Source organism: Mesoplodon densirostris, chromosome 8 (genome assembly GCF_025265405.1).
Source record: "Mesoplodon densirostris isolate mMesDen1 chromosome 8, mMesDen1 primary haplotype, whole genome shotgun sequence".
In the NCBI taxonomy this organism is placed as follows: domain Eukaryota; kingdom Metazoa; phylum Chordata; class Mammalia; order Artiodactyla; family Ziphiidae; genus Mesoplodon; species Mesoplodon densirostris.
In genome coordinates, this window is record NC_082668.1 from 76,994,899 (window position 1) to 77,011,983 (window position 17,085).

A 17,085-nucleotide genomic window follows, 5' to 3' on the forward strand; every position below is an offset into this window, starting at 1 on the left:
GTCTCATCATGACATTTCATCTTCAAGGGCTATCTCAATTCTTCAAATAGATCTTTATTCTACCACTCACATTCAAGGATGAAAAATGTGTCTCACTGTATTAAATTAAATTACCTTTAAAACTTGCAGCTTTGCCTCAAGCTCTGTTCTTTTGAGAATCATTGTTCCATTAAGAGTCTCTATCCTGTTTTAAGAAAAAAAAGGAGGGGGAGGGGAATAGCATGAGTGATTCTTTCAAACAAGTACCATCCTTATGGAGTACTACACTTTGAGCACAGGCTATCTTTAAAAAGCAACGTAAATGTTACCATTCTCATGGCACTTCAAGTATCTGGATGTAAGCCAAACCTTCTGACAACATTCTAAGAAAGAATATGGAAAATAAATACTCTCTGAGAGTGTGACTGAAAGAAAAGACTCTGGTTTATTTGTAAACTGTAGCTCATTTTATAGAAGACCCTATATGGCAATGACGGTTGTTCTCTGCTAGAACCTATTCTTTTGTGGTCTGGGTGAATCACCTCCTTCATTTGGTGAATATTTATTGGGCATCTACTATGTGCCAGACTCTAGACATCGTGCTAAAAGTGAGGGATACAGCAATGAAAACAGGCACTAGGGACTTTCAAACAATGGAATCAAGAAGCTATTTCTTGAAGCAAGGGAAAATCCTTTCTTCCCTAAGATTCTAGGAAATTTTACCTCTGTAACAGCCTTAATTTTGGAACTAGAACAAATAGAACCAGAACTACTATGAGATAATAACTTTCATATGACTCTCTCATCTCAAAACCTTTTAAGTGTACAAACTTTAATCTTAGAATTATCCATCTAATGGTGTTCTTTCTCCCTATACCAAATGCCCTTCTAAAAATAAAAAGACTTGCTCTATCCTGAGTTATTTGATTTGTTTTGTGGGCTCAAGTTAGATGCCATCAATCTGCATAAGATAAATATGATATGTGAGTTATACAGCTAAGCATTTTTAATATATTGCTTCAAATTCATTCTGATAAATAAGCTGTAAGTCTATAAAGATGCAAGAAAATTTTCAAGCCATGGTAAAATAATAGTATTAAATGCAGAGACCAGTTTCCCTCTATTTCCAACAGCATTATACCCAAGATAATGAGATGATAGCAAGAGAACACGTTGTCTGCTTTCTCATTAGTGGGTCTTGACTCTGGGCGATAGTGACAATCCCTATGAATCTATTTGGCACTTTAATGTTGACCTGACCTGCCCAAGCAATAGATGTCTGTGGGAAGAACTGCAGCCATAGATTGGCCACTCTCTTCAGTATTTGTTCAAACGGTCTCTCATCTTTCTTATCTCTGGATTGCCAATTGTCTCCACCCAATACTCTTTAATTATCCACCTGAGGTCTGCCCACTTTACCCATCTGGAATATAGGTTTCTGTTTCTAATCACCAGCATGTTCTCCTGGACTCTATATGATTCCTACCTTATAGACTCAAGTTTCTCTGGAGCTCAAGTGGCCCCCATCCTTTACCCTGAACTCATAGGATTCATAGAGTTGGACTCAGTCCTCTACCACCACCAGTCATCTTTCAAAACTACTCTCACACAAACCCCAAAGAAACATCCTTTGAAGTTTTAGACTAGAATCACTAAAGAGTGTCCAGCAGATTTTTTATTGGCAGCTTACAAGGAGCAGCTGTGGTGTAGCTGGAGAATAGAGCCTGGCATCCAGAGCAGATGGTCAAATCCCAGCCCTGGCACTTACTAGATGGTTGGTCTTAACTAAACCTCATTTCAGCCCGAGTCACTTCGTTTATAAATAGGAATATAACTAACTTCTGTGAAGAATAAATGAGATGATCAGAATGAATTCTAAAACTATTAAGCCTGGCTGGTGAGGCCCATACTCTGCTCCCTGGAGAACTGTCTGTCTTCATTACTCTTCCTAATTCACCAACCACCAATTACAATGGCTTCCTCTCTATCCCTTGAATATGCCAAGCCCACTTTGAAACTCAGAGACCTCTCCCTTTACCTGAAATGTTCTCACCAGGAGTTCATCTAACCATCCCTTCTCTTCATTTCGCTCTCAGCTCAAAGCTCACCTTCTCAGAAAGGACCACTTTAAACACTTAAGCTAAAATAGCAGCCCTCTCACTCAATGTTCTATCCCATCTCTTGTTTTACTTTCTTTATAGCAGTTATCAATAATTGAAATATCAAAATTACTTATTTTTGCAGGCTCTTCTTACCTATCTCCTTCCACAATAAAGCAATAGAAGAGTCTTTGTCTCTCCTGAGCCTATCACAGAGCTGGAAACATAGTATTTGCTCAATAAATATCATTTTAGTGAATGGGTGAATTCCATCTTTTAACTAATTACTAAGGTCTTATTAGGTACTAAGGGTGGAAATGTCAGTTGAATCTCTAACTGGGGAAACAAATGTCCCATTAGTAAGCTGGGAATAGTAGCAGATGCGAGTGTGTGTGTTGCAGGGCAGGAGGTCCGAGCAGACTGTTCTTTCAAACAGAACACTAGGAGAGAGAAACAATTGGCTGGTGGTAGAAGAGGAAAAAACTCAGCCCTTCTGACCTTTCATTTTTTCTAACCACAGGATTACATCAGCCATGGAAATTGGACCCATTCCTCTCTGTCCAAAGAGAATGTGTGCCAGTTTAATTGAATTTGAATTAAAAATAAAATTTAAAAAACGCTATCCCGCCCACTCAGATGTTTGGGTTATTGATGTTCTCTGACTTCAGATGTTGACAGCATGTTCAAGTTTGAGGAAACCTTGAGAAACAAAAGGAACTGATAAAAACGTCTGTACCCAATCCGCCAGCTATGGTGCACTGCCTCCCTTCTTGTGATCCTGAACAAAAAGCCTATTCATTCACTCAACAGGCATTATGAGAGACCGTAACATTTTTGAAGCCCCACGGGAAGCAGCCAGATAGTTACGTTAGCAGGTTTCCTGATGATCTGATCAGGTCAACAACTTGTTTGTGGGTAAAACCTTCTGTGCTCACACCATTGATATTTGCAAGGACATCACCTGGGAGATGCCAAGACAAATGAGTGTTAAAATGGTTGGTTAAATAATCTTTCCTGACCCGCGAATGAAATAAAACAAGCAAGACCCAAACCTTGGCAACATAAAGGAGTTAAGGAAATTCAAAGCAACAATCATGTCCTGACCTTCACTATCAAAAAAGTTATTTTTCTTGCTATTTAAATAATTCCTAACATGAGCATAGTTCTAACTTACCAGCTTTCAGGCCAGCGCAGTGTGCTGGGCTATCCTCCTGGATTTTGCAGATCAGGGTGCACATCTCTGAGGAGCAGGTGTTCTGGTTTTGGAGCCTGTAAGTCTGTAAAATTAGAGGGATACATAATTACCATTACCAAATATAAAATAGATTACCATTACCAAAAAACTCAAAATCTATTTGTTAAAAAAATATTAAGTGGTATCAGTTACCTTAAGCAGCATAATAGATAAGTGCAAAGAACAATTTGGGAAGCTTTTCTGAATATAAACTAAATCTAAGTACCAATCTTACACTTCTCCCACACAATCTGTAGCTGATTCCATTCATAAAAAATACATTTGGCTTAAGAAAGAAAGTAGGATAAGACTGGCTTAAGACTTTAAGACTTTCAAGCCTAAGAGACCACCTGATGCTATCATTATTGCATATTTAACAAGAAAAATTTGGTTTCTCTTTTCCCAATGGGCTAAAACAATAATGGCCAAGAGCAGAGAGAAAAATCTCTATGTGGTTCTCCCGAGCTAAAGTACTTATTACAGGAGCGTATGAAACAGTACACATCCAGCAAGGGAGATATGCCAACAATAATTATTTTAAATCAGAGTTCTGCAAATAATGACAATCTGCCCTGCATTCATTCAAAAGCACCATGATTGACTCAATTACCTTCATTCCTGAGTGCTCGGTGGTACATCTGCCCTGAATACTCATTCATTAGCCACTCGACTAAATTAGAAAAAGTTATGCTTCACCTCTGGCCTCAATTTGGCAAAAGCAGCTTGTTTTTGTTTTTGTTTTTGTTTTCGATTTGTACCAAGAACACAGCATAAGTGTTTGGTGAATAGAGTGGCCCAAGGACCTATACTTTTCTTTTTCACATATTTAAGTTTTGAAGTCTCGTTGCATTTAGAATCAAAATCAGCATTCTGAGTTGAGTAAGTCTTCTAAACATCTGTTTCCTAAAATTAAACCACATTCCAGCACTGCTTCCCTGTGGAAAAATGAATGTCCGATGTTCATTCCTTTTGATTTTACAGACCTACAGCCTCCAGAACCAGCAGAACCAGAAGTCAGTCAAACTTCTAGAAACTTGACTTTGTTAACCTAAGAGATTTCTATGTATTCTGCAAGGCATTTAGAATCCCCATATCTTAAAGATAAAGGGGACTTTTAGAGATTGTGTAATCTACTTTCCATCTGTGCCAGAGATCCCTTTAACAGCTTTTCTGCCAGGGAGTCTTCTTCTTGCCACAGCCCGGGCCCTTCCAGAGATGGAAGGGTGGTCTGGTTCATGGAGGACATGAACCAAAGCTATAACAGACCCTCCTTTGGGAAACCACTGTTATAATGATTCTCATTAGCAGTGAGAATCTACCCTCCATGTCCAGGGAGCAAGGTGAGTACAGTGAAGGGGAAACATGTTAATTGATGTAGCCTGCACCTGTGTATATGTTTGCAACAGGTGTAAAATTTGTGGCTTTGAGAAGGAAAGGCAGAGGTCCCCAAGTTTTGGAAAGAAATTATTAGTTGGATATTTCTCTCTTTTATCCAGTTTTCTAGCTCAATCATTTCCTAGAGACACAAAAGTACATTGCCTTTCTCATGCCTGATAGCCTTCATTCAAACACTTTTCATTTGCTGACCTTCTACTGGAACCAGGAACATTACAAAGTACTTTATGTGTTAGTTCATTTGAAGCACCTAAGAACCCACTAAGGTAGCACTGAAAGAATATGAACTCAGGTGTACATGAATCTAAGGTCTGTGTTCCTGCCAAATTACTACATTATTCTCTGTAGCAGCAAAAAACTAGCACCCATGGAAACCAGAGGAGGTGGACTTGTTCTCTCCCAGCATGCCCTGCACCTAGTAGACCAGGGCCCAAATACATGTTAATGATGGGGGCACAATAAAGGTACATGAGGTTCTATCTGGTCTTCAAAATGTTCCCAGAGCATGTCACCTATTTGATGACTACTACAAATCTTATGAGTACTAGAGAATAGGTTATGGCGTAGAGCTGGTAATGGAAAGCATACGCCATAAGGGAATTTGCAGAGGAGTGGATCCTTGCATCACTAAGATAGCACAGACATGCTGCAGTCCAGAGGTGAAGCCATTAGCTCATGTGAATCCACAAAGCTTCAAGGCACTATAGCCTGCTGTTTACTAATGATAGCTTTGATTCTTGCTTCATGTAGAGTAAGTGTTTACGGTATAAGGGAGAAACATGGGGGAAGCAGTGACATGTCTATAGAAAAATGAGAAGAGATCCTCACTGGTTACATTAAGTAAGAGTAAGTGAGTAGACTTTTCTCCTGTTTTCAGTAGCAATCACTGCACATCCTTGGGGATAATCTCATTTGAAAAGAAGTGGTCACAAAAAGCATAGTGTCTCTACAACAGAATAGGGAGTGTTTCATGTAAATGAGGAACAAGAGAGAGTACTATGCTTCTAAAACCTGATGGAAGAATTAGAGTTTTCACCAAATTCAAAAGTAGAAGAGTTCAGAAAGGAGAAGGTCTCTTCTTTTCCCCTAGAGCCTTCTACCTATTCATTGCAGCTAGAGTTCCATTTTGTTTCTTTATTCATAAAACACATCTTACATAGCAGCTTCCTGTTCCTAATCTTAAAAGACACTGACTTTACATTTGTGGGGCTGATATTTAGTCACCAAAGTTTTCTGAAGGCAGCATCAGAGTTAAGATATAAAAACTGATGTGCAGTTTAAGGATATGGTTATGCAGAATGCCTCTAAAAGAAATGCAAAAGTGTAATGGAAAAAGAACACAGTAACACTTAAACTACTTCTCTTGCACTTAATTAGACTAGACTTCATTTGATCTAACTCACCACCTTAGCAAATATGGCCATGAAAAGCAGACACAAATAAGAAATGAAATTCTTAGGCTATTAAATAGAAATCCATAAATAAGTTAAAATTTTCCTAGAGCATGAGACAATACGCACATAGAGCCAAATGTTCTTAAGTGTTCCAAATAATAGTTTAAAAATGTTGCCATAGCCAAAGCAATCTTGAGAAAGAAAAATGGAGCTGGAGGAATCAGGCTACCTGACTTCAGACTATACTACAAAGCTACAGTAATCAAGACAGTATGGTACTGGCACAAAAACAGAAATATAGATCGATGGAACAGGATAGAAAGCCCAGAACAGGATAAACCCACACACATATGGCCACCTTATCTTTGATAAAGGAGGCAAGAATATACAGTGGAGAAAAGACAGCCCCTTCAATAAGTGGTGCTAGGAAAACTGGAGAGCTACATGTCAAAGAATGAAATTAGAATACTTCCTAACACCATATGCAAAAATAAACTCAAAATGGATTAAAGACCTAAATGTAAGGCCAGACACTATAAAACTCTTAGAGGAAAACATAGGCAGAACACTCAATGACATAAATCACAGCAAGATCCTTTTTGACCCACCTCCTAGAGAAATGGAAATAAAAACAAAAATAAACAAATGGAACCTAATGAAACTTAGCTTTTAAACAGCAAAGGAAACCATAAACAAGACGAAAAGACAACCCTCAGAATGGGAGAAAATATTTGCAAATGAAGCAACTGACAAAGGATTAATCTCCAAAATATACAAGCAGCTCATGCAGCCCAATATCAAAAAAACAAACAACCCAATCTCAAAATGGGCAGAAGACCTAAATAGACATTTCTCCAAAGAAGATATACAGATTGCCAACAAACATATGAAAGGATGCTCAAGATCACTAATCATTAGAGAAATGCAAATTGAAACTACAATGAGGGGCTTCCCTGGTGGTGCAGTGGTTGAGAGTCCGCCTGCCGATGCAGGGGACATGGGTTCGTGCCCTGGTCCAGGAGGATCCCACATGCCGTGGAGCGGCTGGGCCCGAGAGGCATGGCTGCTGAGCCTGCACGTCCGGAGCCTGTGCTCCGCAACGGGAGAGGCCACAACAGTGAGAGGCCCGCGTACCGCAAAAAAAAAAAAAAACTACAATGAGGTACCACCTCATACTGGTCAGAATGCCCATCATCAAAAAATCTACAAAGAATAAATGCCGGAGAGGGTGTGGAGAAAAGGGAACCCTCTTTCACTGTTGGTGAGAATGTAAATTGATACAGCCACTACGGAGAACAGTATGGAGGTTCCTTAGAAAACTAAAAATAGAACTACCATATGACCCAGCAATCCCACTACTGGGCATATACCCTGAGAAAACCATAATTCCAAAAGAATCATGTACCACAGTGTTCATTGCGGCACTATTTACAATAGCCAGGACATGGAAGCAACCTAAGTGTCCATCGACAGATGAATGGATAAAGAAGATGTGCCACATATATACAATGGAATATTACTCAGCCATAAAAAGAAACGAAACTGAGTTATTTGTAGTGAGGTGGATGGACCTAGAGTCTGTCCTACAGAGTGAAGTAAGTCAGAAAGAGAAAAACAAATACCATATGCTAACACATATATATGGAATCTAAAAAAAATGGTTCGGATGAACCTAGGGGAAGGACAGGAATAAAGATGCAGACATAGAGAATGGACTTGAGGACACGGGGAGGGGGAAGGGTGACGAAGTGAGAGAGTGTCATGGAGATATATACACTACCAAATGTAAAATAGATAGCTAGTGGGAAGCAGCCGCATAGCACAGTGAGATCAGCTCGGTGCTTTGTGACCACCTTGAGGGGTGGGATAAGGAGGGTGGGAGGGAGACACAAGAGGGAGGGGATATGGGCGTATATGTATACATATAACTGATTCACTTTGTTATACAGCAGAAAGTAACACAACATTGTAAAGCAATTATACTCCAATAAAGATGTTAAAAAAAAACACATCACTAATTCAAATATATAAAATGCACATTTTAAAGAGTATATCGCTCTCTTATTTATGAGCTGGCTGATATCAAGAATTTCTGATCAGTCTCAAACCTACCAGAAGACTAAAGCAGCTTCAAACAAGAAGCAGACTATGTCTCAGGGTGGGTTTTTATCCGCTTGAATGTTTTCTTTCCTTGATAGTACCCAACACACTGAAAAGCTACCTAAAACATTGAAAACAAGTCACAGCCTCCATCATTCCCTAAGCCCAACTTCATTCTTTCTCTGCAAATATCATGACATAACCAGTGCCACTTTCTTCATTAAAAGTCTGGAAAATCTGAAAACTGCCCACCTGAATTTCAAACCCAAATTTTCCATTATCTTGTTTTTCCACAGTAACAAGCTTTCTGTAAAACAAAAAACAAAAAAAGATCAAAGTATAACATTTGGCACATACCTATCATTAAAAATAACTGTCAATAAAAAATAGCTGATGTTTATGTAAGCTGTAGTATATATGACTCTGTGTGTGTGTGTGTGTGTGTGTGTGTGTGTGTGTGTGTGATATCAACAGCCTGGAAAGCTGTGTTCCTAAATATCTTGCTGAGAAACCAAAAAACAGATTAATTTCTTTACCTTTGAGCCCAGGAAAAGTCACCTGAAGAACTTGATCTCGTCAGAGCAAGCTGAAAAACACAAGCACACAGTTATTGAAAGGTCCTTAAGACACATCTGCAAAATGTTCTATATCACAAAGGACTTTGTTCTTTATCACCTTCTTTGGCCCAGCTCCTGGGAAATTGTTACGGAAAGGCCGTAATTTCCATTCTCTAGCGATAGCAAAGGAGAGCTGGGAAAGGGACCGTTCAGGCAGTCCACTTGAAAGATTAAATGAGGCTTCCATAATAATACCCCATGGCAAAAGAGTTAATGTAATGTGGCAAAGTTCCAAAGCTTCCAAAAAGAACTTCATATCTAATCTGTATTTAAAATAGCCTCTGAAAGGTTAACCAGAGCAATTTATAATCACACTGAAATCCAAAGAAAAATAACACCCATGGAATGGCATATAAAACCCAAATAGTTGATAGTTTTGGGAGATGCTGATGAAATGACTGTGTTTATTGTAATAGTTCAATATGTTACTGTTTTTAGCAGGATAAAATCATCTCTAAAGAACTAACTAATACCCAGAAGCACAATTCGGGTGAAATCAGAGACTCAAAACCTCAATTCTTTTTATGATTTATTTTTGCAATAGTTTTAAAAGAGTACAGTGAGATTTCCAGCCAAGAAAAGAAAGGAACCTCAGAATGATGTAAATGGCATAAATAACATCACCTTTACTCCTCTGCATGTTTTGGGAAAAGATCTTATAAACATAAGCTTCCAGGATACAGTCTACCGTTATAAACAAAGTAAAAGTTAACAAAAAGTGGCATCTTGTTTTTAAGGTAATTACAGTGAGTTTTTTTGTTTTGTTTATTGCTTAGGGATTAACAAATGTTAATTAGCTCTTTCTCAAGTGTTGGTCCAGGGCTCCAAAACATAAGCTCATTCTACTAGTTAACCCATGGTGTTCATTTAACTGGCAACCTATTATGCTTCTCATATGTCAAGGACTACAGAAAATATCAGGAGATCAATTCAGGAGTCCAAACAAATAAAAGTAAAATAGAGGATGAAAGCCAGGAGAAGAACACGTAGCAGAAATTAACGCACAAATTAAATCTTCATTAAGGCATTTGTTAGTGGAAAAGCTTACATCAGTATAAGGAATTTGAATTACCAAGTACAAAATGTCAGCATTCTCACAAATTTTCTGGAATGGCTCAGTGTTCAGAATTTGGCCACTTGTCAGTAATGTTAACGTAATGAAGACCTGATCTCTTCCTAACAATTTGATGTAAATTAATTATATTTTCCTCACTTGTCAGTTTTGGACTTCAAATCATTTATATCATCGTGAAGACTGCAATTGGAAGGCTCAGAAGCAAAAAAAAAAAAAATTCTCTATATTTGCTAAAAAGTATCTATTTTCAATTTATAAGGACTAACTGTGGAAGACCTATAACAGCTTGTATGGTTTGTTTCAGCCTGATTTTGTCCTGATAAGTACCATTAACAAGGGTGGGGACCATTCAGTTATGCAGCAGCCTGCCTTCTTGTGGAAGATGGCAGTAAATTTGATATGCCCAAGCATTCTCAACCTCTCTGTTATACTGTACACACATTTTCTTAATCTACTTTCATTATTTCCATTTGCTTGGCTTTGATCCTTATTTCAGATTGTAAAGTACTTAGGTAGGTCATACCTAATCGTGCTATCTGTAAATCATACCTAGGGTTTATATTTAAAATTATTACTCTTGCTGTCAATATTCATCAGATAATGCACATATTCATTCATGTGGAGGCATATATGTGTATTTATGTGAAGGGAAGATTGGATTAAATACCTCACTTCTGTTCATAATTCCCCGTATCCTTTGGGCCTCTTGGGGAATGTAGTTTTACTTTCTACCCCAGTGCCCATCACAGGGCCTGGAGTCGAGTGGAACCATAAAAACAGCTAAACAGACAAACAGAAGTAAACTACTAGACTACAATACGAGCAAGTAAGAGGTGGTGGGAGATCCAAAGTAAAAGAGTCTTCAACTCTGTCCCTCATTAAATTAAATATCCATAGGAAAACCCCAAGGGTAGACATTTAAAAATATAAAGTAAAATTTAAAATGAAAGAAAACAAACAATGATAAAAAACAAACACCTGAATCGCAAAACAGCAAGAACCATAGAAAAAGGACTAATAGAAAACAAAGTAAGTCAGTAATGCCTTAATACACAACTACTAAATGAATGAATGGTGGCAAAAATCAATGAATCCTTACAATTTTGAGCCTTCCTTCACCAATTTTAAATACCCTTTTGCTAAGCAAATAATCATAGCATTGAGGGAAACTTCAAGATTTCATCTCTTCCACCATTAACCTGCCTTCTAAATCAAAAATTATTCTAGGTAGATTCAAATATAAAATTGTTTAAGTCCACATGACAAATCCCAGACTTCTATAGAGAAGGAAATTTCCCCACCTCTCTCGGTCTAACCTTTCTATCTAGCTAATCGACTAAATTAAGATGGAAATATCTGCCTAGCACAAGGTGAGATGCAGAGCAGATACTCAATTCTTGTGGACTGACTGATCCGGGTCATCAGTGACACAAAGGAAAAACTCAGACTAAATCAAATTATGAATTAGTTTCCACTCTGGATCAGCAATGAGCCTCTCATAGGCACCTAACATTTAAATAAAAAACAATTTAAATTAAGCACCATCAAATTCTCTGACACATTCCACATCTTGACACAATGTTTACGTGGTTTTGATCTGGGCTGTCAGACTCAGGCGATGTGGAAAGGAATGTTCTCAGGGTTCAACCAACTATCTGCCTAAGTGACAAGAAGTACGTCTGAGGTCTTACCAAAGGTCTTACACTTTAGAAAAAGTTTCCCCTGCAGCCCATTCCCTGGAGTGAGCAGCCCTCTTCTAGAATCTGACCAGTGGAGTCTCTGCTCCCTTGACTGCCCTCCCAGCCGGAGCTTTTTCTTAGGGCTGTGGGGATGACATCAAAACTCATGAATGAGGAACTGGTGTGCAATGAACAGCATATGCTGGCAACAGCTGTCTTTTATTACACATTATCTAATATGAGAAATCTAGGCTTAGCAGTTTGGCAGGGCTGCAAACTACACATTCGATTACATCTGCTGAGTAGACAAAGCTCTTTAACCCCTTGCAAGCCTCTAAAATAAAGATGCCTGGGGTAGGGCTGAGGATCCGTCTCTTTTGTTTTTAGTCAGATGACTTAAAAGATTAGACATCAATGTTAAAAATGTCATTTTTGCTGCTATGCAATGATTCACAACGCCCCTCTTTAGTGGGAAACCAAGACCAAATACTTCAGCTGTCAGTTTGCAAAAGCTAGGCATATACCCTGAGAAAACCATAATTCAAAAAGAGACATGTACCAAAATGTTCATTGCAGCTCTGTTCACAATAGCCCGGAGCTGGAAACAACCTAAATGTCCATCATCGGATGAATGGATAAAGAAGATGTGGCACATATATACAATGGAATATTACTCAGCCATAAAAAGAAATGAAACTGAGCTATTTGTAATGAGGTGGATGGACCTAGAGCCTGTCATACAGAGTGAAGTAAGTCAGAAAGAGAAAGACAAATACCGTATGCTAACACATATATATGGAATTTAAGAAAAAAAATGTCATGAAGAACCTAGGGGTAAAACAGGAATAAAGACACAGACCTACTGAGAATGGACTTGAGGGTATGGGGAGGGGGAAAGGTAAGCTGTGACAAAGCGAAAGAGAGGCATGGACATGTATACACTACCAAACGTGAGGTAGATAGATAGTGGGAAGCAGCCGCAGAGCACGGGGAGATCAGCTCGGTGCTTTGTGACCGCCTGGAGGGGTGGGATGGGGAGGGTGGGAGGGAGGGAGATGCATGAGGGAAGGGATGTGGGAACGGATGTATATGTATGACTGATTCACTTCGTTATAAAGCAGAAACTAATAAAAAACAAAACAAAACAAAAAAAAACTAGGAATAATCTGCCGCAGAGCCAGACAGACAGCCCTGCAGAGGAGCTTGTAGTTCCGTACTGTAGCCACTTCTGCTGCTAAGTAACAGCCTGTTACTTCCTGTCCCCACTGTGTACTCATTTCCTGAAACTGCTGCGGGTTGGGGAGAGGAGGATACCTATTCACAGATGAGGTATTTTTGTTTTTGTTGTTTGTTTCAAAAGTCCCAAAATTATGTGCTCCCTTTCCAGTCCCCTGCCTCATTCTCCCCAATTCTTCCATGAACACAGATTGCTTTTTTTCCTTTTTAAGTCAGGAGCTTTAGGATAGCAGGGCTCCAGAGAAATATTCTAAGATTAGCAAAATAATGGAGCTGAACTCAAGTTTTTAACCTTAAGTGCCCTTAAGGAACCCAAATAGAATGTTGCAGCTTCTCGGGAAAGTCTCATTGTGGGCCCATGAACCTCTTTTTCAAGAAAAAATTTTTGGATATTGTCTCTAAGCATACCACAGTATAGATTAGAGAATACTTTTCAAATTCTTTTGTAGTGAAATTAACAGTTTTCTACTAAAAGTATACATTAAATGATCAAAATATCTTGCTGTCAGGAACACTTGGGAGTTTTGGTAACGGATGGGTGTGTAGCCAGAAATAATGTAAAAGATCCTGAAGGGTAGAACCCATCCCAGAAATACATGCATTACCGGGTTTAGTACAATATTCTGTACCTGAACTTATAAGTGAAATAACCCTTCCAGAAGTTGTCTATTTAGTAATAATTCGATAACCAAAAGAAAACCAGGCAAAGAGAGTCTGTCTATGGTCCCACTAATGCACATTCAGGCTTCTCCTCTGTTTGTCAGGCTTTCACTATAGCATTCAGTGGAAACTACTTTCCAACGACAACCTACTACCCTTGGGAGAGTGGGTGTAAGGTCCAGTGGCTACTCCTTTAGCATTGCCACATTCATCAAGATGACGTTACTTCGTCCTGTCTCCTTCCTATAGCGTTTTCCATTGTAGAGATTTTTTTTTTCTAAAACCATGCTCAGAAGTAGGAGCCATACTGGGAGTGTGTCACCTTCTACAAATAAAGGTATTGAGATCATATAAATACACAGAAATCTGTTTTTAAATAATGTTGAGTATAAACACCCTGGCTAACCAGATAGAGCTTTGCAGAAAGCAAAGCCAATGATAACAAGACGTATGAATTGTTGACGTCAGCCCTGAAAAGGTTGAAAATAACAGTGGGCAGAGAAACACCTGCTTGTGGGATTGCCTCAAAGGGATCTTGTTGCCTGCAGTTCAGTCAGTGCCAAATATGTGATTATTCTCTAAAAAACCAGTTAAGGGAAATGAACACCCATTTGGAAAATTCTGAACTGTTGGGATAAACTTGCATCAAGCCTCACTGATGATAATTGTACAGAATCAGAAGTATCGTACACAAGATGTTTTGTTTTGCCTTTTTTTTAAAAGTAAATCTCACAACAGTAAGAAAAAGCTGTTTGAATAGGAAAAGTCTTACCATGGGAAAGAATATGAGAAAAGGGAAAAGAGAAGAACTAAAAACGATGAGAATATATGAATAAAATAACTGGTGTGGAAATGTGTGTGTATGTGTAGATATTATACAGATTATACACACACACACACACACACACACTCATGTACATCTCATATGCCTACATCCCTCTCATTATCTTCTGCCAATAGCCTTCTACTGATTCCTCTTTTTAGTTCATGCTACCTTCACTCAGGCTTAAAACCAGATGTGTCTCCTCCTTCTTCACTGCCTTCACAGCCAAGCCTTTGAGGCTCTTCTCCATTCCTTCGAATCTTCTTTCTCCAACTACAAAAGTTGCTCCCTCACTGCTAGTCTCTACCCACTTACCGACAAGCATGTTGCCCGACTAAGGTTCCTAAAACCTTCTACTCAATCATGCTCAGTTGCTTCCCTGTGCTGGTCAAATTACTACTTCCTCAGGGGAAGTGTCCAAGTGTTGTGTAAAGCAGCCCAGCTCTGAGGTCTCCCCTCCCCTCCCACACAGACTCTCATCAGGTCCACCTAACACAATAATGTGTTGTTACGTAAACTGCCCTAAGAGCCCCAAGATCTGTGCTGTGGCATTTAAATTATTCCTTTGCTCTGGAATACCCTTCAATAACTGGAATATCTATCCTTCAATATCTGGAATATCTATCCTTCAAGGCTGCATTCAAAGACATGTACTTGGATTGGAGCAGGTATGTTATTTTACATTGTATGATGCCTATTGGTTCTGCCTACTCAATTGTAAACCCTATAAGGCCAGGAAAAAGTGTCCTTCTCATCTTTGTACACCCTACACTGCTGTACATATGAAAAGTGAATAGAGATTTTGGTACTTCCCACAGTTGCTTTAGTTTCAGACAGTAAATTGATAGGAATATTCATTATTATGTTAAACAATGTCATAAAGGCACTTTTGGATTGAAAAGGATCAATCATCCAAACCATGACAAATTATTCCCTTATCTTCATTGTGAAAAATACCAAGGAATCCGCTATGTACGTCACTGAAAAAAGATCACGAATCTCCCACTATGCTGTAACTCCCTAATCCTGAAATTAGAAGGCTTAAGAGGAACATATGATGTGCATACAAGAGTTAAGGGCAAAAATTCATGCTTTAAAGCAATTCTTAATATTTTCTGTATTCAGATATGTACGTGGGACATTATAGCAAGTTATTTAACCAAAATCTGAAGAGGTGTTTTGGTTTGCATTTTTTTACGAGCTGGAAATTGAAAAATGAAAAAAACTCACAATAAATCCAGTTGTATATGGATTTTTTCCAAATGAGTTTTCCTCTCTAGGGAAATACTTTGCAATAAAAATTAAAATAATAGCATAATTATTGAGCACATACTACATGTCAGTCAACTGTTAAGCACTGTACATTTCCTCACTTAAGCCGCAGAAGAGCCCCACTAGATGGTTCTATTATTATCTTCATTTTAGAAAAAACAAAACAATCTTAGAGAAGAAGGTGACTCTACTCAAGATTCCACAGCTAGTAAGTCATGGATCTCGCACTCATTTATCCCGTTAAGAGTCTTAATTCCCAATAGTGTGAGGTATGTGCCAGTGCCCCAGAACTGTAGATAATTTAGTCAATAAAATTTGCCCTAAAAAAAGTATTCTCATTGGATTATGAACTGAAATGACTATCAAGGACTGGGAGAGAGGCTGGGAGGGAAGGAATCAATGGGAGACATTGGAAAACGGAAAAAGGAGCAATAACTCTCAAGCTGGTTGTGTCTACATACACGTTCTTCAAGTTGATGTGTTCAATGATTTTTATTTTACCTGAACACCTCTTCCAGTGAGAAAAACAATCTTCTTTTAACTTTTGCCTTAAAAATGTTGTCTTATAGTCTTGGGCTTCCCTGGTGGCGCAGTGGTTGAGAGTCTACCTGCCGATGCAGGGGACACGGGTTCGTGACCCGGTCCGGGAAAATCCCACATGCCGCAGAGCGGCTGGGCCCCATGAGCCATGGCCGCTGAGCCTGCGGGTCCAGAGCCTGTGCTCCGCAACGGGAGAGGTCACAACAGTGAGAGGCCCGCGTGCCGCAAAAAAAAAAAAAAAAAAAAAAAGTGTTGTCTTATAGTCTTAAATCTTAAAGATTTAAGGATTAGTGCAGGAGCTCTCTGGGTTCCTCACCTCCTTCCTCACCCATACTCTGAGCCACTAATTCCAAAGCAGCTAAAATAACATTTTTAATATGCAGTCAGACAAACACATCACTCTGCTCTCAAGAGAACATGAACACTCTAAAAGGTACAAAATAGCAATCATACCTGCTTTCTTCCCCGAGGCAAAGTAGCCACAGTATCTGCCAGCATTTGAAGCCTTCTATTATCATCCATGGGAAAGCTGCCTGTGAGTGTGGGGTAAGAGCTATACGCTGGACCAGCACAGTACTCCACGAAATTGCCATTGCTGCTCTGTTGCATGATCCTTTGTAAAGACATTGTGAATAAAGATTACTCCAGCTAGCACATGGTTGAGTGGTCTTGCAGGCTGGGGGAAGCTAAAAGTATAACTCTCTGACAAGTAATCAAAAGTAGCAAAGCAGAGAGAGCCCATGTGACTTCTGTGGTTTGAGGTACTTGTTATACAAACCCTATCTTGCAGTTCACTCCCATTTCTCAGTACTCTTTTTTTTAAGCCCCTGAGAAAACCTAAAGCTAGTTTATACCATTAAAATAAGTCGACTTATTTTTTTTTCTCCTTCAAACAGCCAGAACTCTTATGCTTTCATGTTCTATGGCAAGTTGTGTTCAAAACACCATCTGCCTTACTTTTTTTCAAAGGAAAAAGAAAAAC

At 38.9% G+C, this 17,085-nt stretch overlaps 1 protein-coding gene across 1 annotated transcript in view; it reads right to left on the reverse strand.

Annotated features, from left to right (window-relative positions):
- CYTIP (cytohesin 1 interacting protein) overlaps window positions 1-16,730 on the reverse strand; it is a 28,136-nt gene extending 11,406 nt beyond the window's left edge. Inside the window, exons 1-6 of the mRNA XM_060107066.1 lie at window positions 16,557-16,730; window positions 8,738-8,787; window positions 8,454-8,508; window positions 3,253-3,355; window positions 2,946-3,039; window positions 115-184 (exon numbers count right to left, since the gene is read on the reverse strand). Coding sequence (XP_059963049.1) covers window positions 115-184; window positions 2,946-3,039; window positions 3,253-3,355; window positions 8,454-8,508; window positions 8,738-8,787; window positions 16,557-16,730 — 546 coding nt within the window. The remainder of the gene's footprint in view (window positions 1-114; window positions 185-2,945; window positions 3,040-3,252; window positions 3,356-8,453; window positions 8,509-8,737; window positions 8,788-16,556) is intronic.
- Window positions 16,731-17,085: the final 355 nt, after the last annotated feature.